A 26,619-nucleotide genomic window follows, 5' to 3' on the forward strand; every position below is an offset into this window, starting at 1 on the left:
TCAGACAACACTTGAACAACTTAAACTGTACCAATCACATTCAGAAGTTAAAGTTCACTGACATCTTTATGAAAACATTGGAGCTAATAAACAAATAGACTGTTCTTAAACATAAATAAGACCACACACACAAGCTTATTTTTTGTAGCAGCAAAACTTTAGGCTTAAAAGTTTCTCATGTTTCCTGCTGCGATTAACATGAACTACCAAATCAGGCGTACAAATGAGTTTTTGGTTTAGCAAGTTAAGTCACCTAATCTAGGCCACAATAAACATCACTGTAAACACTCTTAGTCCACTGCAAACAAGAGGTGCTGAGCATAGAGTAAGAAGGCTACAGAGTAGTCTCCAGAGACCTGAGGAGTTTGCTGAACAGCTGAGTACTTCTACCTCCCACCAGTGTGCTTCCTTTCCCACCTGGCACGAGCTCTGGTACTGGACAGATCTGTTTGTGGGTCAGTCTCACTAACCTGGCAGAAATTAGTTCCAGCAGTAAAGACAAGAAAGTTTTCTGTTAATAGACACAAACAAGCTTTACAAGGGTTCAGCAACAGCGCAAACCCAAGAAAGATGGTGGAACCACATCTTTGGGAGAAGAGAAGCAGTGGATGAAAAGAGAAGAAGGGAAGCATGAGGAGGAATTATATCTCACCTTTTTGGGAGCAGCAAGATGTCAGTCACAGTTTGAATTATATTAATTCATAGTTTCTTCAGCTGAAACCATGCTCCACAGTTTGTTCAATTACAGTAGTTTTGTCACAAACAGAAACTCTAACTCATAAAAACTTGGTCTTAATCTGATATATTCTCTACAGTGTAAATCATGCAGGTTAAAAACCAAACCTCTAATTACAGAAGATCAGTTGCATAGATTGAATCTACAACCAAGCTAGCAAGGAAAAATATCTTGTTAAAAATACACTATTTCTCAGTAGTTATAGGAATTTAAAAACAAGTGGAAAAAGGGAAGCCGACAACCAGGTCAAAGTTCAGATACCCCATAGGGATAAACAAGAGAAGTACTATTTTCCGGAGTAACCTTATGTCAGCAGGTTATATACAAAATATCAGAGGAAAAAGAACACGCAGAGTATTAAAAGCATCACTGGATGTTTTCTTTGGAGTCCTTCTGTTTAATCATCAAGACAAATCTGAAACACCAAAGGTTTCAGACTCAAAGGTACAAAGTTTGTCAGAGCCCATAACACACAAAGCCCACGGACCTTTCATTGTGTCTGCCTCAGAGCAAGGTGCGTGTGCTTGTCCTCTACTGTAAATTCAGTTGTTGCTACCTCAACAGATAGAGAGCTCATCTTCAACTCCTGATTTAAACAAAGGCTTAAGGAAAACCGCCTACACCTTCTCTCTGAAAGTATTCAAAGTCAAGTCGCAAGCTAGCCAAAATTTGAAAAGGGTTAGCTGTTGCCCAATAAAAAAATACAATTTTGTTTATTCACTCTAAATAATGGCTTAAGCACATACCAAGAAACAGTGTATAAGCATACCATTAAGCCAAGAGGATTTCCTACATTAACTGTGTGATGCAGTAGTCAGCATGCCAGTTAATTTCAATTGCAACGTTTACACACAGTTAATCCGCTTAGTTTCAGGGATGATATCCTGTGGATTTCTTTTCCAGGATAACAGAACATCATTACAGCAGCACAGCTTTGGCAATCGTACTTACTAGCAACACTGCTATTTAGGACAGGGCTTACCACCACCTATGGTGGAAAAAAAAAAACCAAGACAAAACCAAACAAACAAACCCTTTTCCAAGATACTCCTGGTCTGTTTCTCAAGTGTACAGGAGGTTTGTAGATATTGTTCATGCTGTTGTATTAGGAAAGCTTAATCCTGAGCTGTGAAGGAACTATCCAATGGTACTATCCAAAATGGCTCTAAAAAAATCCATAACAAGAAAATAGGTTTATTGTAAATGTTATCTAGGATTAAAACAGCAGTTATATTATCGGTACAAATAAGCCCCATTTGCAATACTATATCTAGCAAACTCATGGCTGGGCTTCGCAAACGAAGATTTAGGAGGCTCTATCCACATTTGTTACAAGCATGCCAGTGGCTAATGAGGTCAATACGAGATAGACATATCTGATTGCAAAAGGCACAGCAGAAAGACTCCTTAGGTGGTATATTCTGCAAGACACGATTCTTTGTTGTCTTTTCTCCTCGAGAGTAATCCTGTGTGTGTTCTCAAAGGAAGCAGTAGCATTAACGATAGTGTGTCTCCAGACCTCCCAATTGGAGGCCAGAGTAGACCAGAGATGATGATCAATATGGTCAAGGCTGAGAAGTTGTTTCAGGGAGTCCTTGTATCTTCTCTTCGGGGCTCCTCTCTTGCGGCAGCCAGTGGCAAGTTCACCATAAAGTAAGATCTTAGGGAGGCGGTGGTCCTTCATCCTTGAGATGCGCCCTGCCCAGCGCAGCTGTGTTCTCAGCAACATGGCCCCAATACTCGTAGCTGCTGCTTGTTCTAGAACAGACGTATTAGTCACATAATCTGACCAGTGGATGTTTAGGATTGTACAGAGGCAGCGTTGATGGAAGCGTTCTAGGAGTCGCAGGTAGTGGCGATAGATGACCCATGATTCGGATCCATATAAGAGAGTAGACAGCACTATGGCTCTGTAAACACTGATCTTTGTACTTTTCTTCAAGTGTTTATTTCACCAGACTCTTTTATGGAGTCTTCTGAAAGCACTATATGCCTTTGCTAACCTGTTGTCTATCTCCCTGTCAATCTTACCATCCAAGGAGATGAGGCTACCTAGGTAATTAAACTGGTGGACTGATTTGAGTTCTGATTGGCCAATGGTGATATGGGGATGATGGAAGACTTCCTGAGGTGCAGGTTGATAGAGAACTTCTGTCTTCTTTAAGCTGACTTCCAGCCCAAAGAGCTCAGTAGCATCTGCAAAGCAGGATGTTAAATGTTGCAGGGCTGCTTCCATGTTGGTAACAAGGGCGGCGTCATCAGCATAAAGCAGCTCCCGGACAAGATGGTTTAAGGTCTTGGTGTGGGCCTTCAGTCGCCTTAGGTTGAATAGGCTTCCATCAGTACGGTATCGAATGTAGATACCGTCCTGATCATCGAGGTCTGCCGTGACCCTTTGGAGCACCATGCTGAAAAAGATTGTGAATAGGGTTGGAGCGAGAACACAGCCTTGTTTCACACCATTCTTTATTAGAAAGGGCTCAGAAAGTGCATCGCCATATCTGACTTGGCCGTGCTGATCCTCATGGAGTGAGACGATCATTTTAAGGAACTTGGAGGGACAACCTAAACTTTCCAAAATCTGCCATAGACCTTTTCTGCTCACAGTATCGAAATCTAGCAAAATAGAATATAATATATCAAAGGATTATTTTATTCTAATTAGGTAGGTAATATTTCCAAGATGAGTTTTCAATCAGATAGCTAAATACTACCATGAAGACAAAGAGCATAACACAGCAGGAAGTAGAGGATACTTGGACATTTCATCTTGTGTTCATATCTTAGGACCCTCTGCCTTCTAATTCCACCAGCTGGAGCAACATGAATGTACTTGAACAGTAAACACTTCAGAAGGGATAGGCAAGGAAGGAGAGGCGGTGGGATAGCCCTCTATGTTAAAGAGTGTTTTGACTGTCTAGAGCTTAGTGATGGTGACAATAGGGTTGAGTGTTTTTATGGGTAAGAATCAGGAGGAAGGCCAATGAGGAAAAATTTCTTCACAGAAAGGGTTGCCAAGCATTGGAACAGGCTGCACAGTGGTTGAGTCACTATCCCTGCAGGCATTTAAAAGAGTGTAGATGTGGCACTTGGTGGCACAGTTTAGTGTTGGACTTGGCAGCGTTAGGTTGATGGTTGGACTTGATGATCTTAGAGGTCTTTTCCAACCTAAATGATTCTATGTTTCTATTACTATCTGCCACCAGATTCTGTTCCTTCTCAAAGCTCTGCTTTAACATATGCAGGAGACTTGAATCTAGAAAGCTGGCCTCAGGTATTAACAGAGTCCACCAAATCAAGCAGAGGGATAAAGCTATGCGAATTAGCTTTAAAAAAATCTTACTGAAATAGTCAAGTTATTTATTCGGAGCTTTGCTCGAGAGACACTTTGAAAAATTTATCAGGCAAAATTGAAATTTGTTTTGTCATGTATTTGTCTTATCATTTTAATAATCTGTTATACCCAGTAAAATGCCTCAAGATGCAGTTCACTGTAACTGGTTGGAATGAAATGTTTTCTTAATATATTTGAGGAAGACCTAAAAGCATTGGTTCCTATGGGCATAGCTCCCTCAGTGCTATTCTTTAGCCTTAACCAAAAAGCTTCCCTCAGACTTCTCTAACCAGTCTAAAGTATAACAGTATAACAGCCATTCTTCAGGTGTTTATATCACTAAGTAATAGATTCATTCCTATTTCCATACTACTGCTATTTTATTACACCTTCCTCCAAATGAACACAATAACTAAAAATTAGAGCTGTGAAATACACTTTATGTTAATGACTCCATTACATTTTCAAGAGGACAAGTTTGGGCGAGTTGTAAATAAGGACAAAATGACACATAATAGAGTTATAGAGTTCATTTCTAAGTCAACAGCTTAGGAAAGAGAAGTGAAGTTCCTGCTGGCAGATATCCCTTAAAGCACTGACTCAATGTGCTACAGCATCCGGGAAACACTGGGGGTCATCAGAAGTGGTACTGTGCACAAGACAGAGGGTGTCACTTCGCCACAACACGAGAACTTCATGTACCCATGTGCAGGGCACTGTATGCAGTTTTGATCTTCCTATCTTAAGAAGGACACAGTAATATGAGGGAAAATGCAGACAAAGGCAAGTGTACAATGGGCTTCAGCAGTTGCATCACAAGGCAGGGTCTCCACAGTTTGAAGGGACAAAGGACACAGGAAGGACTGTAGTGAACCAGCTGAATGCAGAACTTGTTATGAAACCCTGCAGTATGAGAACTTAGGGGTACTTGATGAAAGCAGTAAGGAATCAGTTTAAAGCAGATAAAGAATACACCTCTTCATTCAGCAGGCAGTGAGCTACTTGAGCTTGCTGTCACAAAAGGTTGTGAAAGCAGGCCATATCAACAGGTTCAAGAAGAGACGAAAGAGTTGCATGGCCTTTATATGGGATATTAAATGGACTAAGTGTAGCCTCCAACACCTGTAATATAACAAATGGGAATACTGAGGAAGCATAAAGGGCGTGAAAGCCATCACTACCCTGAACAGCATTTGCTACTGTTACAGCTGGAGGCCAACTATGAGGTTAGATATAAGATTTTGGTGATTTGATAGGGAACTTCTTAAGTTCATTTATTGTCACCAAAACGTTTAATAAGATGAAAGCTAAGTGACATAGGTAATTATCAACATTGTGCTACTTGGTATGACAGAACTGTACTCTTTTAGAAGAAATACTGATGCAATTAATCTTGTGACAAAATTCCTTTTCTGGGAAGCTGTTGGACACGAGGACAACGTCTTCTAGTTTTTCATGTTATAATTTGTTGATAAAATTTTATCAAAATTAAATAGTTTGGCTGAAGTTCCTAAAAAGAGGATGTTTTCTGCATGCTGTTTATCTACCCCTATTCAAGGATCACAGAAACTAGTAAATAAACCAAGATACAGCAGTGATGCAATTTCAGGGTATACATTAGCCAGTGCAACTCTGCAGCCACAAGAGGCACAATTCTGCACATACCCTTCTAGCGTGTGGGCTCCCAACATTTCCTTCACATCGGATCTTCCAACATGCAGCAGCACAGTTAACCACCTAAACTTTAAAAAGTTACCTCTGCTTCTCCCATTCATTCACAAAAATGAGGAATAAAAAAAATATTCCAGAGTTTTCTTTTGTCAGATCCATGACTTGAATCAACTTGCCTTCCAGCAGTAGTCACTAGGATGTTAGTGAAGCAAAGAGAATGAAGTAATGGTGAGGAAAAAGAAAGCTCAACTACCTTTTTCTCCAGCAACTCACAGTAGTACCAACTTGACTGTTACTTAAACCACATACTAAGAAAAAGGCCATACTTTGCATGATTTGCTCATCTGCAGGTGGAATGATCTACAAGGACAACTTTGCCAGGTACCCCTTGCTCTGCAAAGCAGCAGTGGTATTACGCTGTGGGCAGACATCCTTCTGACACATTAAAAGAAGTTACAGACAAGTTATTTTTAACCTGGATCAGTTCCCCAATTCAGGCAACCACACACAGACAGTTGTACCAGTAACACGGAAGAGGTGGGCAGATAACAAGCAGACCCATCATCCTCTGATAAGTTTGTTAATAAGAGCTGCACCCTGCAAAATAAACATCAGGAAATGACAGACTTAGCTGGGATCATCCTATTATTGGTGAGATCATGTGGGGAAATCAGAACAGGGTGCTAGTATGGACACAAAAAAAAAAACCCTAACAAACAAAGGTAAGTAAGGATTTTCAAATCGAAGTCAGCTCTCCAGTGCAGTTCATCCACATTCACCCACAGCACTACTGAGGGGTCAGCATAGGAGCTGCACAGCTGCTCCTTAAGTAGATGCTGCTACTAAAAGAAGTAGCTGAAGACCCAAGCTAAGACTGTGGTTCGGAGTCACTTTTGCCAAATTAAAACACAGTCTGCTACCATAGAGTCTTGCTTTTCATCCCCTTTCTCATTCCTACTACTGCTTTATGTGGCATAGGTAGTTGCATAACTGGTTGATCAGTAAACAAGGGAGCTAAACCAGATGAAAACTGTATCGTTTTGGGGTTTGCTCAGTGTGTATGGAAAAAGACAGGAGTAAGCACTATAATATAAGCAGGAAAGTGGGTCAGTTCTTTTTGCAAGCACCACATTTGGAACTATACTGAAACTTCAGGGGAAGCCTGCAGGTGCTTGTGCTTCTCTAATATATACATCCCACTCCTAACGTCCTTTGCTGTGTCCTTCCTCTCACCCAAGAGGGACTGTAGGTAAAAACATTCCTTTTCCATTTTTGACTACAGTTGGAATTTGACAAAAAGTTTGTTCTACGTCAGCTTAAATGAGTTCCAGAAACAACTAAGAGACAGCTCACAGCTGTTAAAAAGAGCAAAGTTTCATTCCTCTTCCTACCCTTCCTTTAACTTCTTTCTTCTCTAAAGCCTATTCCTGGACATGATTCAAGAGCCTTGCCTCGTCCTTACATCAGATCAGGCAGCCTTTTTATTAGCAAATTTAATGAATTCAAGTGGCACAAAATGATTCCCCCTCTTGCCACCACCTTCAAAAATGGTCAAAAAATGTTGTAGCTAGCATAGATGAAGTGGCAGGATCTTCTGGGGAAGGGGAGAAGAAATCAGAACCATCCTCTTTCAGCAGTAGACTGTGTTCACTGCCCTTTGGAAAACTACCCATCCAAATAGGTTGTTCTTTAAGTATAAAGAATATTTAAAGAGCATTTCTGTGTTGGCCAAACCTTACAGACAACTGTTTACCATCAGGTGGACCCAAACGGTTGTACTGTGCCTGTGGTATGCCATACTTACCTTCAAGTGCTGTAACAGAAAGACAAACCTTTTCAGAGCCTTTCCTCTCTAGTGACTGCTTGAGAGGCAAAATGACAAAATTAATTAAAGAAAATAAATATCTACACAGCTTTTTTAGAAAACTCTCGATCCATCTCATCGGCCTTGATGTGCAACTGAGGAATTAAACAGAAGATTGTCAAACCTTTTTAAAAAGGAGGCAAGAAAAAGAATTAGGCTGTCCGTGCTGGGTCCAGGAAGTATAACAGGTTGACAGGACACAATTATTTTCTTTGGAAAATTTACTATAAACCAGAAGTCCCACAAAATGAGTCCTAAAGACTAGAACTAATTTGCTAAGAGAAGGGTGACCACTACCCACTGTTCTTGAAATCAGCCTCAATGAAGCAGGATTGAGAGTGATTTAGTATATGGATACTCAAGTTATACTTCTGCTCACTGGAAAAATAAACTGGTGTCCACTACTTTTTGTTGGAGTTCAGAGGGCAGTGTTACCCAGCATTTGCCAAGCAGGGAGGAGTACAGTCACTCTGACTCCTTGTGCTGCCCTTACTGTAGGGACTTTCTGCAGGGTTGTGCAGGTGCCCCAAAATAGTAAGAAATCTGTGAATATGAAGGAAATATCATGTCTTATCTGTGGCGGAGAAAAGGGAAAGCTCGGCAGAGTTTGATCCAGGTCAAATCTATCATTTATGTAGCATGATTTACAAATGCATTATGAAGAGTAATGCAAATTGGCAAATGAAACAGCTCACTTAAGACATTTCTTCAGTTTCTAGTCTTCCTGCTACTTCTCATTCTCAGCTGAAGCAACTGGTCCTTCAGTGAACCAGAAACTTTCAACTCAATGAAATTCAACCAATCAGTGAAACAGATGAATACGAAAATGTAAAAGAACAAAAATCAAAAAGCCCCAACCCTACAAGTGCCTCACTTCTTGCCCTGTCATTTGCATACACTCCCACACAGGGAGCCTATAATGGCATGCTGGAATTTCACATGAATATATAATTATAGGTTGTGTTCAGCAAAAAACAGGTCACAAGCAAAAGCACCTTTGAGAAAGGACAAGCACCAGAAACTTCACCCAGGTTCTCTTTGGGAATATGGGGGTAAAAGGATGTCCCATTTGCAAACACAGTGCAAAGACAAGTAAAGACAACAAAAGGAAGCTAGGGGCAGCTCTTCTTGCAAAACAGAATTAAAAGCCTCCCAAAATTAATGAACTGTGGCTGCTTTCCTCCGCTTTAAGCAATAAGGTTGAAAGGGAAATATGGGAAATAGGAAAGAAGAAAAAAAACCCACAGGAAGTCCTCAGAGGTATCAGACGTAAAAAAATTGTGACAATAAAAATGGACTGTAGTCAATAGACAGATTAATGTCTTTGCACTTAAAAGATAATATGAAAAAATGTCACCACTTTCAGCACTGTGTTCTGACTATAGATCAGCACTGGCCCACAAAGCCCCTCAGCCCTTTATTCCTGATAGTTGCTCGGGTGCCTCCAGCAGTGAAACCAGCTTGAACACCATTCTTCCACAACCACACACTGGATCCACAAATGGATCTAGAGGAGGCCATGGCCTGCAAGACCAAAGGTGAGCAGTGATAAGGGACCAGACATACCCACCAATGTGCTGCATGAGCCACCTGAATATCTGTCTCTGGATTCCTAGGACTGCCAGCAGAGGAACACAGCAAACAGTCATCCAAGCTGTGGTTTTCAGTCCAGGAACATACACAGCACACAAAATTATACAGGCATTTTCTACTCTTCATATAGCTTTTTTTTTTTCTAAACCTGAGCTTGCCCAGGCTACAGTGTTCCTGAGTTATTAGGCCTGATGTACACAAGCATCTAATTCAGGTACTACCTTGATAGACTGAAGCAAAGGTGACTTTTTAAATACCTATTTTATAGTATCTAGCACATCCTGATTTAAAAGTCAGGCTTTTAGATGTTTGACCTCCCAAAGAAATGCCCCTCCACAATAAGCAAGGCCTTTAGAAAACCACACATCTATTAACGTAACTAAAAATCAATTACTTTGTGATCAAAACACCAGACAGACTTGAGCTTAGGCCCTATGCCTGCTTAGTTTGCTTCTTCACATAACCTCTTACTTTACTCCTCTCATTTTTACAAAAAAAGGGCTAAAATATATAATTAATAATTTCCACTGCATTTTCAGGGGCACAGATACAGCCAAAATAGAACCCCAGAGGCAGCAGAACAAGCTGGATCTGCTGTGATAAGCCCGATCTCTAGTAGAAACCCTGGTTAACTCAAAATTTGTTAAAAGACTGCCCTTATGCTGCCTGAAGGAGTTACTGCTACTCCTATAGAGGTATTTTTTCCAACCAATACAGAAAAACAAAAACAAAAAACACAGAATTGCTTGGGTGTTGTTTTTATTTATGTACGGTATAAGTGGGAAATATAGGTCAGCTACAATAGATAGAGTTCTGCATTTGACAACCAAAACACAGATGTCCTGTTTGCCACCCAAAACCAAAACTACAATCGTAAGCCATGTAACATTTGTAACATTTTCACTTCAAAGTTTCTTGTTACTTTGTACAAGAATTCCTTAATTGCTTTTCTTTCTGGTAACTTTAAACATGGGGATGTTTTAAAGAGGCATCTCTACCTGGAAGGCAGTCTTTGTAGAGAGACATAAACTAAATGTAATGTTATCTGCATACGTACAGACATATAATTCACCTTTGAAAGCAGTGAAAAATATTTACTCATTGGAAGCTGTCACTAACAAAAAAAGTTCTGCTCGTGTCATTTAGTAAGAGGCAGATTAAAGCAATGTGGTCTTTAACTATTAAGTGTTGTAACTTCATTGAAGTGCATGTGTTTGTCCTCATGCCTGGTGATTTTCATGTTTTAATTCAGGAAGCAACAACATCCTATTGAACACAAATGAGGGAAAGTATGTCAAAGGGGTGATGGCCTATATAAGCCTCTCTTTATAACTATTCAACAAGCAGTGATAAACAGTGAACAATATCTAATGAAAGTCACAGACATCTGAGTAATTCTGGTGGCATTTAGAGTTCTTCTCTCTTATTTATGTGACTCAGAGTCAGACATTCTGCATATTTTCAGTAGGGAATAAACAAACTCAAAGTTCTCTCTGCAGTACAATCCAAAATGTCCTAGAAGACTATAATTTTCCACCCTTAATGCAAGTTAAAGGCAGCCAAAAGCCATTGGACTGCCTTATGTGGAACAGAAAACATTTCTCTTCTCCAAAGCTTCAGGATCCTATCCACCAAAAGTGGAAGCAAAGACTGGAATATTCCCCGAATTGCATCAGGACAAATGCCTCCAACGAGCTGGAGTATTCACTCAGTCCTGGCTTCTTGGAAATACTCACTGTATAATCAAGGTTTAAACACGGACAAGAAAGTTCAATTGTGTCTGCCTTATGGGAAAACTGTCACCATTGAGGGCAATTAGCAAAACAGTCTCAGTATTTAATTTGGGTGGAGGTAAAACACAGCAATCAGTAATTACTTTGACAGGTTTTCTTGTAGTGGCCTTTGAAGTGTCTGTCAACTGAAACTTGAAAAGAAAGGAGAGGGAAAAAAACCAACAGACCACCACACAAGCAAGCAAAACAAAAGTCACACATTGAGAAGGTTGTCTGGTCTGTTACAAAAAAAAAAAAAAAAGCACAGCACTATCTTATGAGCAACTGCTCTTGCTATCTTGCTAAATTTAGTCTTTCCAAGTGCTTAACTATGCCTGTTTCTTTTATTTCTTGGATGCAGGTAAGAACTACAGCAGAACAAAACTTAGTTCACATCTCAGTTATATTAGCAAATCCTAAAGAACTGTAAAATGCAAAACAAAATCAAGAGATCCCTCTGCTTAAAGGCTAGCCAAACTAAACTGATAACAAGGTAAGCAAGAGGCACCTATATCTATGCAGTTGAGCTCATGCCTATTTAGTTCAAAATGCACTGAGGTTATGGAATTTCCATGCAGAAGGTTTAAATAATGCTCTTCTCCCATTGCTTAGAAATTGTACCTCTGAGGTACTACATGTACACTCTTACAAACAATCTTTTTTTTTAATTTCAGCAATTTTATCAGTAATGCTAGGAATGAATGTTCTGCTTGGTCCCATTCAGATGAGCGTCCCCCCACATATTTGGATTAGACATTCCATTTTTATTACAGCTACAGCAATTCCATTACACTGTGCTAAAATCATTGTATCACTTGATGAATCATCTATTGCCATGCTACCTGGGGACCAAAAAAATAAGCCAACAGAACATACAGAACTGGGAAAGGACAAGACAGCAGGCAGGAAGGAATAGCAAATATTATACAGTCACTGAAACTTATTTCTACCTGATCAGCCAAAAAAGAAAGTGAGATTCAATGAAGGTCTCCTCAGACTTCAAAGAGCCCTTCATGTTTTAAATATTTCAATTTCCTGTACACCACTTGTTAGCAGAATACTAAACACACACAAATAGCAAAGTCGAAGGGGTTAGTGCTCAAGTCTCAAACACACTTTCAAACACTTTTTGCTTCTCCAAAATAAAAAGAAATCAGTTAAAAATCATTAAGTCAGGTTTCCCAGTATCGACTCTCCCACTGACATTGCATTATGGAAAAAAATGTTCATATATTTTAATTTAAAATAAATTATTGTGGCAAACATTTTATAGATTATGCAAGAATTGCATTGAATGATTTACCCACCTTCTCTGTGATGTAGAAATTAGAACTATCAGCATGCTGCAGTGCAAATTGATCATGATTTGCAAGAGACCACCTTAGAAATATGAAAATAAATTAATCACAAAATGAAATCTTAATAATTCAAAAAGTACCCTTCACATAATTTTATTATGACCAAACGAGCACTTGTCATTCCCATGTATTTCTCATACTTTTCCATAGCTTTCAATGATGAGTTCCATGAAGATAAAAGCATGCTTACAAAGGGAAAACTTTAGTACAAATACATCCTGTTGATGGTTGTTTGCAGTAAGCAAGATTACTAAATCACTAAAATGGACCAAAAAAAAATAAGTTGCAGTACCAGAATTTTATGCTACCTTATACAATACCCAACACATATATTATTAAGTTGATACATTACATGTAAAATATCACCTTTTTAACTCAGCAGCAATTTGATGAATATAAACTAGTTTCTCTTGTGCGGTAGCACTTGCTTAAAACAGCTTTTTTTATTAACATACTAAAATTAAAGCAAGGTATTTGCCTTACCAATTATTAGTCTATATTGCAGAACTTGCAATTAACATTTCAGTTTCATATGAACTGTCACATCAACTGGACCAGCTTACAGCACCCACTAGACTAAGTGCTCAAAAATCAAAGCCAGGGGCTTTAGTCCCTTAACCCACGAACTGCAGGAAACCACAAGGGTAAAGTGAGTGGGTACAATGCATTCTGTGCAGGAAGGAAGCAAACAGTCTAAATGAGAGTCACCCACATGATGGAGCTGCTTTGTTAGGAACCTCATCTTGCAATCAATTGATCCAAAACACACTGCCAATTCGAATTGGAAGATAGAACAACAAGATTTAAGAAACTAATGACTAGTCATTCAAGATATCTAGATTTTCTTTGAAAAAAATTATCTCCTGATACTTCCAAAAGTACAGTACAGTAAGTACTATATGGCAGAACTTACCCATCACAGACTTCTTTTATTATTGAGGATAGTGGCTTTTTCTGTTTAATGAAAAAAAAAGAAAGAAAAAACAAAATTACCAAACTAGAATATTTCTGAGCTCTTAAAATATGATTTCAAAGTCAGTAACTGCAAGAAACAAAACAAGTTAGTAGTATTTCATTTTTTGTTTAACATAAAGTTTGGTTGGATCCCAAAAGTTTCTGCTGCTTTGGTCTGGTAAACTATAAAGACAGCAATTCTACACATATGCATGATGACATTATCAGTCCTTTTTGTCAACCTTTGCCCATATGACAAACTCAGCTTCTCAACTGACAAATCAAAGGGTCTTTTGTGTACACTGCATCTCATTATCCAACAGAAACAGAAGATTTAGACATCAACACAGGCATTTTCCAGGAATGACATCTGAAGCAAGAAGACATTCAATATTTTTAAACCTTCTTTTGTCCCTTTCAGATATGGTGATATGATGACAGTAATCCTCTCCCTTAAGTACACACATGCAGGTTCCTCTCTGATAAAACACCAGCTGGAAGGTGTTAAGATCCCAGATGTATCAGTTCTGCTTTATTCTTTACATCTGTGGACACGAGCATTTGGACTGACTGAAAAGAGCTCTCTTGCTTTGGGTCCCAAAATAGAAAAAAAAAAAAAAGTCTAGCCTGGTGATGTTGCAATGCTTTGAACTTTGTTATAAACACAGGGTGCACACACAAGTGTTTTTAGAAGATTTCTGGCTAAAAGAAAACACACTTTTATATCCCAAACATAGATGAAGTTGCATGGCAAAAAGAAACACACTGAACTTCACCAGCTGTGTGACTACTGAGCCTTTTTTTTTTCTCCAAGACTGGATGACCACACGTCACACAGATCTGCTGCTTCACAAAAATTTCCCAAATCACCTAAACAGCATAGGATCCCCCCCTCTAGTAACTTCCAATAATGACAGTTCACGGAATTCTTAAAAAGCAAATAAAACAAACAAAATACAAAAAAAAAAAATCATAAACCCAACCATAAGCCAATACTGTAGTCAAAACAAGCTGTTTCCCTTTAATTTTTATAGGAAATTATTAGTCTAAAAATTACCTCGGCATATGGGTGCATTATGTGGAGGAAGAATTATTTTTCCCTTCAATTTGTTTTCCGTATTGCATCACTGCATAGACAGAAAACTAGAGACAAGACTCCCTGGTCAGGTCAGGATCAGGGAAAGATTTGTTATTTTATAGTCCAGTCAACTAAGCCAGTATATAAACAGGCAAAAACATAACACAAGACCATTTTAATCAAACTTGAATGAAAGCACCTGCTGAAAGGATTCTGTTTCTGCTGGCCATAGTGTCTCAGTTCTTGGTTTCTATCCTTCCCCTTTCACCGCTATTACTATTTTCACATGAACACCCAAGATGATCCATACCAGGGAAGCTATTCAAACTAAAAACTGGCTAGTAAAAGGGAAAAAAAAAAATCAGTTTTCACCAGGACCGATTTCCTGATCTGCCTTGCTATGTACCTAAATGACTAGTAAATACCAGCACATGGGAGAAAAGGCAGAAGTGTGAAACTGCTCCATTCTGCAGCAGCTAACAGGTCCCTTCTCCACAGCAGCTTCAGTCTGTTGTGCTGACTCAGCTCTTTGCGCAGCTCTATCCACACTGCGAAGCAGATCAGGCAGTTCACGTGAGATAGAAAGTGTGGGGTTTGCCCCCCACAGTTTTTTGGACTGATCAGTTCCTCAGTCTGGATTACTGTATAATTTATGTGCAGCTGCTTTGACCTGTTGTCCTTCACAAGGGTTTTTTCAGCTTCTGCAATCCTGTGAAAGCAATCCCTGCTTCCAACTGCTCTCTTCCCTCTATCGTTCCCCCAAAAAAGAAACCCCCATTTTTTGGGAGGGATAGAGAGGGGAGCATGTTTATCTGGAGCTGGTTAACTCCAGTTTGCCATCCAGCACATGTTTGCCAGCCTGTAGGTAAACTATTGCCAGGTAGAGCACACAGCTCTGTAGGCTGCATGCCCTTCTCCTCCAGATGCTACTGTGGGTCCTGTTTTGATATTTCCATATTTTGACAAAATTTTATCTGGGTTATTAATTCCTTTTATAAAGTAAACATAAATCATCTAGCAGATTCAATACAATGGAGGACAAAAAGACTAACTGCCTCTCCTCCCCATTATTTCCCACAGGACCTATAGTTTCCCATTGGAAACTATGACAAAAAGACACTGTAATAACCAAACTTAGCAATAATATAAATACTGGGAAGATTGGATAAATTACTTTCCAAATCATTATTTTGGTACTTCTAAATTCTCTACACCATCAACTTTTATGTCCTTTGTCAATTCTATTCATCTCCTTTCCCCTTTTCCTATTCTATACCACATTTGCATTATTATATGTCATTTGAGACTGAAAACTTGGGAAAAAAACCCCAAACATAAAACCCCCACAACAAGTCAATTAGAACCTGTAAGGAACAGTTAAAAAAGCAACAAATAGATCCTCAATAATAAAAACTATTAACAATATTAAAGCCAGCTTCTTATGGTACAGCTTTGCCCTCCTATGACACTACTGCTATGGCACTGATGTGACTAAGCATAATTCCTGATGAGAAAAATCAACAGGATAAAAAAGGTGGAACTCTTCTGGGATACAGAATTTGCAGTTGGTGATCTGATAACACTTTACAAATTAATAAATGTAAAATAAATACCACTGCAATGCTAATAAGCTGCTGCTCCTAATAATCCCTTGGGCTGCACTCCCTCTACACGTAAGTCTCCAGACAAAACTCTTTCCGCTTCTCTACCAGGCAGATAAATTGTCAGTAGCATGCTGTTCACAGCTGCAAGTGGGATGACACTGAAAGCAGGCAGTGGCTGCTATGATTCCCTCTGCCATCACCCAGGAAGAGCCTGGATGGCAAGCACAGGCTGTGGGAAGACTCTGGGCCGGCAGCACTCTGAGCTGACAGCAGCAGCAGTCCTGCCACCCTGCCTGCGCACAGCCAGGCCTGCTTGCCAATAAAACCCTTCTTTGCTCTGGGAGTGACAGGCGGATGAGCGACCACCTCCCGCGGCCCCTTCCCAGCCAGCTGACAGCCACCTCCAGAATCCCTTTCGCAGTCCTCCTAGTGAAAGCTGCAAGACACATAACTATGTTTGGGTAGCAGTGAATGGACCCGACTGTTTACTGCACGTATAGGAATGTAGCAGTACTAGAAGACAAAGAAAAGTGAGCTGTTATATTTCCTTTTTTTCTTTCTGAACCATGAAAAATGAGGTAAAAGTCTATCTCCATTCTCTGCAGAGTACATCCACTTGGCAGGCCATTCAAAGACATTCCCCCCCCCCCGCTCTAAATATTTGCCTGATGTTAAAGAGAACAGATTTGAAGGCCTTGTTACCTTAATCTTAATAAAATTACGTATAAGGAAAATTACGTATCTCTGCTGCATTTACAGTTCCAAAAAGTCAAATGTACCTTATTGGTCAATGTACTGCAAAGAATTCCTTACAATCAGTCGAAAAATATTTCAAAGATTTTCCTTCACAGAAATTTTTTGTGCTAGCATATTTTGGTTTTGTTTTACTTTTTGTCTCCATGTCCTCTCCTAGACTAGTGTGAATGAAGTGTGCTTTTACACATGCTGAGATGCTCATTTAAAGCTCTAGGAAGACCAGACTGTAGCTTTAATGCACAAAATAACACAGATCAAAGTAAACCATGCGCTCCCTACAGGAGATGACCTCTTCATCTGACTTATCACAGTATCTGCACTGAACACATTGGTTAGTACAAAATTATTTTCCTAGGGTAGGTATTAAATTGATAGCTGAAATCAAGTGGGAAAGGACAGGGGGGTATTATGGCCTTGCAACTTACTGATCTGCATAAAAGGGGAGAATCCTGACAATGATACAGAGCATAGGCAGCACCAGAGCTAATGTGAATTTATGCACCTGGTAAAGGTTTATGTGCACTGACTGGTTAGCACAGGTGTCCGAGATGCTGGCTAGCTGTACCCCTAATGACATTCACCATGCAGTAATACCTGGTCACTCCTTCTGTGCTCACCTGTGTCTCACATCATGTCTACAAGTTTTGTGTTCTAAGATGCACACACATCCCTAACTCTGTCTTCTTGAGTACCTGCTCTTGTTACTTTTGCAATATTTGGTAGCACTTCTAAAGTAACTTGCAGAACAGAGACTGAGATTTCCCACTTCAATTTCCTCACCAGTTTCATCCTTTCATGCCTATACCTATGGAGGACCCATAGGGAACCAGTCACCAGGAAGTACAAAGCACAGGCGTGTCAGAGTGTAGGCTAGGTGAGTCCAGGCCACTGTTTTGTTCCAGAGAAGTCATGGGATGAGCAAAGGAAAGCAAAGAATATCCAATATGCTAGTGCTGACCAAGCCCTAGATCCAGTTCAAGCCACCAGTATACCAACTTGGATTTAAAGCACTTCTAGATCAAATAGCAAGTGTGTGTGTGTATGTGCAATGGCAAACTGCAAACAGGACAGAAGCCTAAATGTGGGCAGAAACCTGTATTGTATATGCACTTCTGCTATACTCTGATTGTGCTATATCAGAAAATTGTATATAGGTTTATTTTAGGCCAAGTCTGGATACCTTTCCTTTCCACATAGCTAAGAGAGATTCATTCCTTTTTCTTTCCTTAAAGTTTGTTTGTTGGGTTGTAGTTTCTCGGTTCTTTGGATCATGACTGGGACATCACTCTTCCCATCTGACACCTTTTAACCACAGAAGTAACAAGAAAACACTTAACCCTTGCTATCTTCAAGTCTATCACCAAAAAAAAAAAAAAGAAAAAAAAAGCACAGATGCAGCACATCTGTTAGTGGGAAATACTCAGCATTAAGGAAAAAAAAAAAAAAGGTATCTATGCCTCTGTCAAAAAACAGAATTTCAAGCCAGTAAACATACCATTTTGTCTTATAATTAATGCTATCATTCTACTAACAAATCCTTCAGTGCAAAAGTCTTTTAAATGGCTACAAAAAAACCAGAAAAATCTCTTTCACAATCAGTGGAGGCTTCGTCTGTTACTGTCATGGAAAAGAGCCCACAGAATTAGAAGTAGGACTGTCCATTGGCAAACAACAGATGCCAGGACACCTGGATCCTTCATTCACTACTTCACTGGTTTCTCATAGTGTAAGAGGCAAGGTCTTCTGTAAGGTGGAAGTACTGGAGCGCTTTGGATTCCAGCCTCCTCATCCTGCTCTAAACTTTAGGAATCACTTCTCTCCATTGACTACAATGGAGTTTTGGTTAGACCAGACTTGTTAATCAATCATCAGGCATCTGTAAAAGACGAAGGAGAGGATTTCCCTAACTCAGGGGAGCACCAGAGAGAGTGAATACCTGAGAACGCGGACACCTCAATGCTGTAGTAACAGATACCATAAAACCCAGCCAAGGTCTGGTCAACAACACAGTTTTGTCAGTGCAGCATCACAACTCAGGGCAGGAAACAGTCACACCGCAGAGTCAACAGGCAAAATCCTCAACAAGTGCAGCTGCTGATGGGAGAGAGCTTTTGTCAGCTTAGTTCACAGCTCTTAAAGTGGTAGCTTTAACACGTCAGTAGCAACACTTTGGTATAAATATAGCAGCTGGGGTTCTGCAGAGAGCACAAGACTTAGGGAAGACCAGGTATTCATGTCTTCTCCCACTTCACTCTCAGCTGCAGCTTCCTCACTTACTCTCTTCTCACCTCCAAAGAGATCCTCACTCCTAAGTCAGCATTTCACCAGATCTAAGGATTGACTCAGGGATCATATGTGTAGGATGTTACAGTGACCGTACAACAAGGAAGCAGCAAAATATAACATTATTAACAAAAAATCTCAAATAAACAAAACACCCAAACAAACAAAAAAAAACCCCAAACAGAATTTTACAGATAGTTCTTACTCCTCATCTAGTGTCCTAACAAGCCATAACATTTCCTGTTTCCTCAAATATAAACAGGGACACCAAAAACTCCCAGTCAAGAGTACTGAAAAGTTACGAAGCACCTACTTCAGCTGTGGGTTACAGCATGTTTGCACGCAATATACTTGCACCACATATTGAAATACAGCTAAAATACAGTTTAAAATACAAACCAGGGCTTTAAGATGTGGTTCTTCACACAACCTACTAAGAGAGAACACCTTTGAAGACTGAATGAAGAAATCCCAAACCTACAGCTCATTATTGACACACTGCTGTCCTATCAGGGTAGAAATTTCTAAATGAAGCCACAAAAAATTTATATAATGGGATTTTTAGTATTAGTTTCTCCTGTACTACAATCTTGGATTTCTATAAGGAAGTGAATCCTAAAGTGCACCTGGATACTCCAGCTGGTCAGAATGTGAATTAATTCATTGGTGCATAACTCCAGGAATCTGGTCATTACACATTTCCTTTAGATACAGCAGAATTAACTTAAGAGATGAGACACCTGCTGATTCTTAAAAAAGTTTATGGATGCAACAATCTTAGAGTCGTGTTTAGCCTTCATCTTGAAAATGCCATCAGTTGGAGGCAGTAAAATTCAGGCTCCAATGGGGAGGTTCTGGCTAGCACTATAGAGCTAGCAAAATCAGAGACAGGAAGAAAAAAAAGAGACAAACCAAACCAAACCCAAAACCAACCAACCAAAAAAACCCCAAAAGCCCACAAAAATCAAGGACAGAATTAACAAAGTGTTTTATCTCTTTCCTAAAATATTACTTCCTTAACTTCCTTTACGTTGGAGATCAGGAACACTGGGACACTATTTCTACAGGACTTTAAGTATAACCTGGCTCTACTTGCACATCTATTTAACAACAAAAAATATATGTATATTTTACTGTCTACTGCATTTAAATTTCTTAACCTAGAAAATAGCACCAAGTAGAAAGCATTAATTGTATCCATCAGACTGCAATTCACTAAACATTTCTAATTATTTACCCGTCCCTTTTATAATTTCTAACCCTTCTCCACAGCTATTTCCTCTTCCACCTATTAAGCTTTGCTGCGGTATCTGTATTAAATAGAAGTAGTAAGACAGAATTTTTATGTATTTTTCAGTGATGAGGTTCCAGCCACACACCACAGGACACGAGTTCACAGTCTTGAAAGACTCCAACCAATCAGTGGGAAAATGGCTTTGGACAAGACAGACTAATAAAATGTTAAATGTGACAATAACATAGCCCTTTTTATCCAAGATGGCTGGCCTGCCACCACATCAAAGAACTGGAGGTCTAATGATGAATACTCCAATGCCACAGTTCTGTAAGAAAAGAAATTATATTTTCCAAAATCTATTGCTTTTAACAATAATTGGTATATGATGTTAACAAAGCACAGTGTTAGTGCACAGAATTATATCCAATGCACTAAAATGTCTGGATTATTGTTTCCAAGGTTATTCTTGCTGTTGAACAGCTTCTAAAAAATAAATAAAAATAAAAAATTGAGACCTTTCATTAGTCCAACAAAGAAAATGAAAAAAAAAACCAAACACATTAAGATAGTGAGTACAATTTCCTTACCAATTCTATTAATAATCCCTGATGGTAACAAAATTGCAAGTACTAGAAAACTATCAAATATTTTCACTATGTTTTATATGCCAGTTAGCATCTGCTTGAACAGTTTCATCTTTGATTTTGTCAAGCTGAAATATGACAGGTACAAGGAGAAATAAAACTCATTTGATGATTGTTAGCATCTGTTTAGCACCTAAAAATTGATTTTATGTAAGCCTTACCTTTAGCAAATTAGCTTAAGCTACCTGAATGTTTTTCAATTCTTTTTGAATAGGTAACCACCTTTTGGCTCATCTATCTTTGAGTAAGTATCATGGTTTGAGAGCCCCAAAATCCAATTCCCTAGTCCAAGCCCCCCTCCCTCATCTCAACCCAGTGTGAGATGGGTTTTCCAGACACCACACAAGACTCAGAATGGGGGGAAGGGATTATATTACAAACACTGTACAAATAAATATTACAATACATCATATACAATCTTAACTATCTCTATTATGATAAAGCAGTATTTACAATGGATCAAATCTCTTCTCCCTTCCAAATAAAAGTCCAGGAGGGAAGAAGGAAGGGATCCTTTCTACTTTCAGAGCAGCAGTGTCTCTAGGGCAGCAGGCTCTCTTCTTTCATGCAGCAGCTGTAGCTGGATCTCTGCCAGTACACACAAGGGGGAGGGTCTCCAAGCCCCTCGGCCCTTCAACTCCAAGCGAGGGTCTTCTCTTCCGTGGGCTGCGTAGCAGGGACAAAACTCGCTTCACCATGTCATACCATGGAGTGTAAGACCCCCATGAAGGTCCCTTCCTCAGGGGATTCACCCCTGAGTCAGAACATCTTGGGCAGCTTTCAGTTGAAGGCCTTTGCCTCAAAAGTTCTATCTGGCGCCCAACATGGGGCTCGAACCCACGACCCTCCATCAGCAGCAACCAACATCCTCCTTCAGAATGGCTGAGATACAGCTGCAGCGGCCAAACTCAAGTACTAACTCTCTTCTTCAATCTCACAGAAAGGAGGTGCTGCTAGCAAACCCAAGCAAGGAACACTTTTGTAAGTCAGTGTAAGATTTTTTTTTAATTTTTTTTCCCTCCCCACAAGCTACTTCATAGTCCTCTCTCTTCAAATAGCTGAGACCTTGTAAGCTGTTAAAGGCACTGACATTTCCCTTAACTACTTTAAACTCAGGATGTGCAATAACATTGGAAATCTTTACAATATTCATACCAAAAAGCATTACTAGTTACAGCTACTGCAGCACCATTACACTTTCTAGGTAAGAGTTCATAAAAATTTGCAAGTTTGTGGGAAAGACACAAGAGACCCTCTCTTCCTTCATCCTCTCAGCACTAAACCCTTTGATTTTGTGGGAGTCAGAGTCTGGAGCCATAATGAAGCACAGGGAGCAACACTTTATGGTACAGCAAGACATCAATATCATTTTCTTCTTCACCACTTGAATGATGCTGGTGCTCACTAATATTGTATATGTTTAGACTTGCGATGCTAGGTTTGTATCAGTACACTGCTATTACTAGTGACAGCACTTGCAGAAACCAGCTATTCTTACTCTACACACATGGCAGAAGCGATGTGCCACTTTTTTTTCTCTAATTAAGAATTTCACAATCCTTTTTGAACTACATTTCTCCTCACAGTTTGAGAAACACTGTTCTAAATCAATTAACAATGCCCAAGGGTCCAGATTTAGGTCTGAAAGTTCCCCTTAAAAGAAATAAAGCCTTATTGGTGTTCTTTTAATATGCGGTGAAGTACAGTGTTCCAAGTTCCTTAAAATGATCATCTTACTTCATGAGGATCAGCACGGCCAAGTCAGATATGGCGATGCACTTTCTGAGCCCTTTCTAAAAACCAGTTGTGTGAAACAAGGCTGTGTTCTCGCTTCAACCCTATTCACAGTCTTTTTCAGCATGGTGCTCCAAAGGGCCATGGCAGACCTCGATGATCAGGACGGTATCTACATCTGATACCGTACTGATGGAAGTCTATTCAACCTAAGGCGACTGAAGGCCCACACCAAGACCTTAAACCATCTTGTCTGGAAGCTGCTTTATGCTGATGACACCACCCTTGTTGCCCACACAGAAGCAGCCCTGCAGCGTTTAACATCCTGCTTTGCAGATGCTGCTGAGCTCTTTGGGCTGGAAGTCAGCTTAAAGAAGACTGAAGTTCTCTTTCAACTGGCACCTCAGGAAGTCTTCCATCATCCCCATATCACCATTGGCCAATCAGAGCTCAAATCAGTCCAGCAGTTTAATTACCTAGGTAGCCTCATCTCCTCAGATGGTAAGACTGACGGGGAGATAGACACTAGGTTAGCAAAGGCATATAGTGCTTTTGGAAGACTCCATAAAAGAGTCTGGTGAAATAAACACTTGAAGAAAAGTACAAAGATCAGTGTTTACAAAACCATTGTGCTTTTATATGGATCCGAATCATGGGTCATCTACTGCCACTACCTAGAACGCTTCCATCAATGCTGTCTCCACACAATCCTAAACATCCACTGGTCAGACTATGTTACTAATACGTCTGTTCTAGAACAAGCAGCAATTACGAGTATTGAGGCCGTGTTGCTGAGAACACAGCTGCACTGGGCAGGGCACGTCTCAAGGATGAAGGACCACCGCATTCCTAAGATCTTGCTCTATGGTGAACTTGCCACCGGTTGTCCCAAGAGAGGAGCCCCGAAGAGAAGATACAAGGACTCCCTGAAACAACATCTCAGCCTTGGCCATATTGATCACCATAACTGGTCTACTCTGGCCTCCAATCAGGAGGTCTGGAGACACACTGTCTTTAATGCTGCTGCTTCCTTTGAGAACGCATGCAGGATCACTCTCGAGGAGAAAAAACAACGCAGAAAGAATCGTGCCTTGCAGAATATACCACCTAAGGAGTCTTTCTGCTGTGCCTTTTGCAATCGGACTTGTCTATCTCACATTGGCCTTTTTAGCTACCAACGCACTTGTAACAAATCTGGGTAGAGCCCTTCCCAAATCTTCGTTCGCGAAGCCTAGCCATGATGATGATGAAGTACAATAACTTCTATAAAGAAATAAAAAACAACCAGAAGAGATAACTTGAAAGACACTCTTGAAAGATAAAATTGCTGACTAAATCTAAACATTAGACAGAACATAAATGTAAAGCAGCCTGTGGTTCCTCTCATGTGCTGCACTTGTATTAACATGAAATTATCATATGACAGTACTCCTGTAAATTTTGCCCACTGTAACAGGTTTGTGCTTTGAAAAGAAAACACAGCTTTTTTTTTTTTGCTAGCAGAAAGATTCACATTTGCTAATTTAATCCATGTTTAATGACCTTATAGATAAAAGTAAACCTGGAGGAAGAGACTGTATGGCCAAGTGTAATCATAAACTGTTCCTTTCTGTAGAAACAGTTGTTTACCTCCAATGCTGAGGAAGTTCATCCCAGTGCTTAGAGAAATCAGGTTTTATTACAACTTGTGTTAACATACAAGAGTGAATTTAAATGGGATAAGCCAAAATAGATATCGTCCTCAAATATCCATTTTGTGCCTCTCGTGGAAGCTGATTCCCCTGCAGCAGGAACAGTGAAACTGTAAATCTACAAAGTATTCAGGTAACCTAAAACTAGCACTGGCTTACCTAAAATAATCTGTGCTGTAAAAAAACCCCAACAGCTAAGAATGAGTTATACATAATGGGCACAAATTAAAGCATGCAATTTTTCATGTGAACACAAGAAATAACATCCTCTTATGAAATGGCTATTTCCAGGACAAATAAAGAGAAGACAGAATAGACTAGCCAGTATCCTGGTTCACCTGTACAGAGCCTGTGCAGCCTTACTTTTAAGATCTTCGAGAATAATTAGCCAGAAGACTGGGAGAAAAAGACAACAGACAGTCAGCATCTACCATTCATTTCTTCCCCAGACTGCATCCCTAAAAAGTCCACAATAAGTTCCGGATGCAAATTCAGACACCAACTCATTTCTATTCCTCCCTTTACACAACAGGAAGACTTCAGAGTGAAAGATCATCCCTATACCCAGGTCTTAAAGTCGTAATCAAATCTTTTCATTAAAAATTAATTTAGACCACAGTTTTAACACTGCTAGTACAGATTTATGCAGGGGGGAAGAGTCTAGATGCTATTTTTCAAATTTATAATTGAGGAAAATGGTGGAAGTGGGAAGGAAACCAAATTTAAAAAAAAAAAAACCAAACAAAAAACCAAACCAAAACAAGTATTGTAGAAGAGAGTAACTGTATTCAATCAACTCTCTCAAGGAGAAAGCACAAAAGTACATAAGCTTGCACATGATTTAAAATCAGTTTTAATGCATACAGGCATCAGCCAGCTGCTAGGTTTACTGCAACTTAATTAGTCCCCACCTGGCAAGAGAGAGAGAGAGAGAGAGTAATAAACAATAGGCAGTTTTGCCCTCCTTGTTTAAAGCAACTTTCCAGAAAAAAAAAGCAGTTGTAAAACCCTAACATCAAATAGTACATGGCAATGAATGAGCAGAAAACCTTTTTTCTCATTCACTGGAAGCAAGCACAGGTTCCAAAAGGCACTTAATTATATATTAGTTTTTCTGGCATAGAATCTCTCTAACTGAGACTAATTTTGTATGATTAAAGTTAAAACCATCATCGATGAACCCAGACTGACAAACCTATAGATATTTAGTGGGAAGCCTCAACTTGAAAAAGCCCTGTGCCTCCTGAAGTCCAGATTGTCAGAAGTCATGCATCTGAAGAGGAGGTTTTTAATGTAAAATTTAATAACATTTGGTGGAAAAAATACTCATGAGTTCTTTTCAGGCCCAACATCTTCCACTATCCCACTGTCAATTGCTCAGGTTTCATGGTGACATTTCCTCACTTTGAAAATAGTCTCTTCATTGCTAAGCAAAACATGCATGTACACAGCAGGTAAATTGGGATAAAGTGCAACAGAATATAAATAAGTGCTTCCAAGTATATGCAACAAGTAACCCAAAAAAACTCCCAGATTTTCTTCTGATCTCTTATATGGCATTTGTACTTCAATTTCTGGAATACCCTTAGTACCCTGAAAGATAAAGAAGTTGCATCATGCAAGGTGAGGGGTTTTTGTTGCTCTTTTAAAAATTATAATATAGTGATGTTCTTTTAAATATTGTTTTTCTTCTTGGTAAGGGATCAGAGAGGGAGGAAACTGGTATGGCAAAGCTTTTAGAATTTTCTGAATATATGTTAAGTGGTGGCTAAATAAGTAGATCCCACCTGGGAGACAGGCACTGGCTGCAGTGTCTGGTCAATGGGTAAGTCATTCCTCTTTTCTGCCTTCCTTTTCTCTCCTCCCCTTTATCATCTCTGACAGCTAGCCATCTGAGGTATGAATCATCTCCTCCACTACAGCTCTTCAACTGAATAGATGTTTTAAAGGAAACAGATTGGGGAAAAGTTAGCATTAAGTGAATCAAAAGCAGAGCTGTGTGCTTAGAAGCATGTATCACCGTATATGTTTTCAGGGTTCATTCCCACATTGCTCCCAACCTTGAAAAGGTAAATGTGTTTGTGTGTGTGGGCAGTAGGAAGGCATGTTTCTTTCCCATCATTCCATGTCAGAAAGGTGACGGATGTCACCCTCAAACTTCATTCCTTCATTTCCCTCTGCATCACGAGAAGGCTGCTGTTAGTCTTCTACCTTTCAAACTTGCTCTCACTCTTCCTCCTCCTCCCCATGAAGTGGCTTGCAGACAACTTGCAGGTTGTGTTGAACAGTTCTACCCAATATACGTCAGCA

The 26,619-nt window shown here is 39.7% G+C and overlaps 1 protein-coding gene across 2 annotated transcripts in view; it reads right to left on the reverse strand.

Moving 5' to 3' along the window:
- The window catches only part of ELMO1 (engulfment and cell motility 1), a 317,291-nt gene that overhangs the window by 236,028 nt on the left and 54,644 nt on the right, over positions 1-26,619 (reverse strand). For both annotated transcript variants that reach the window (XM_027729150.2, XM_027729149.2), the window contains exons 4-5: positions 13,242-13,282; positions 12,278-12,350 (exon numbers count right to left, since the gene is read on the reverse strand). In XM_027729150.2, the coding sequence (XP_027584951.1) occupies positions 12,278-12,350; positions 13,242-13,282 (114 nt within the window). The remainder of the gene's footprint in view (positions 1-12,277; positions 12,351-13,241; positions 13,283-26,619) is intronic.

The sequence above is a fragment of the Pipra filicauda genome, unplaced genomic scaffold, assembly GCF_003945595.2.
Source record: "Pipra filicauda isolate LSUMZ 115617 unplaced genomic scaffold, ASM394559v2 scaffold233_size1220752_pilon, whole genome shotgun sequence".
NCBI lineage: Eukaryota > Metazoa > Chordata > Aves > Passeriformes > Pipridae > Pipra > Pipra filicauda.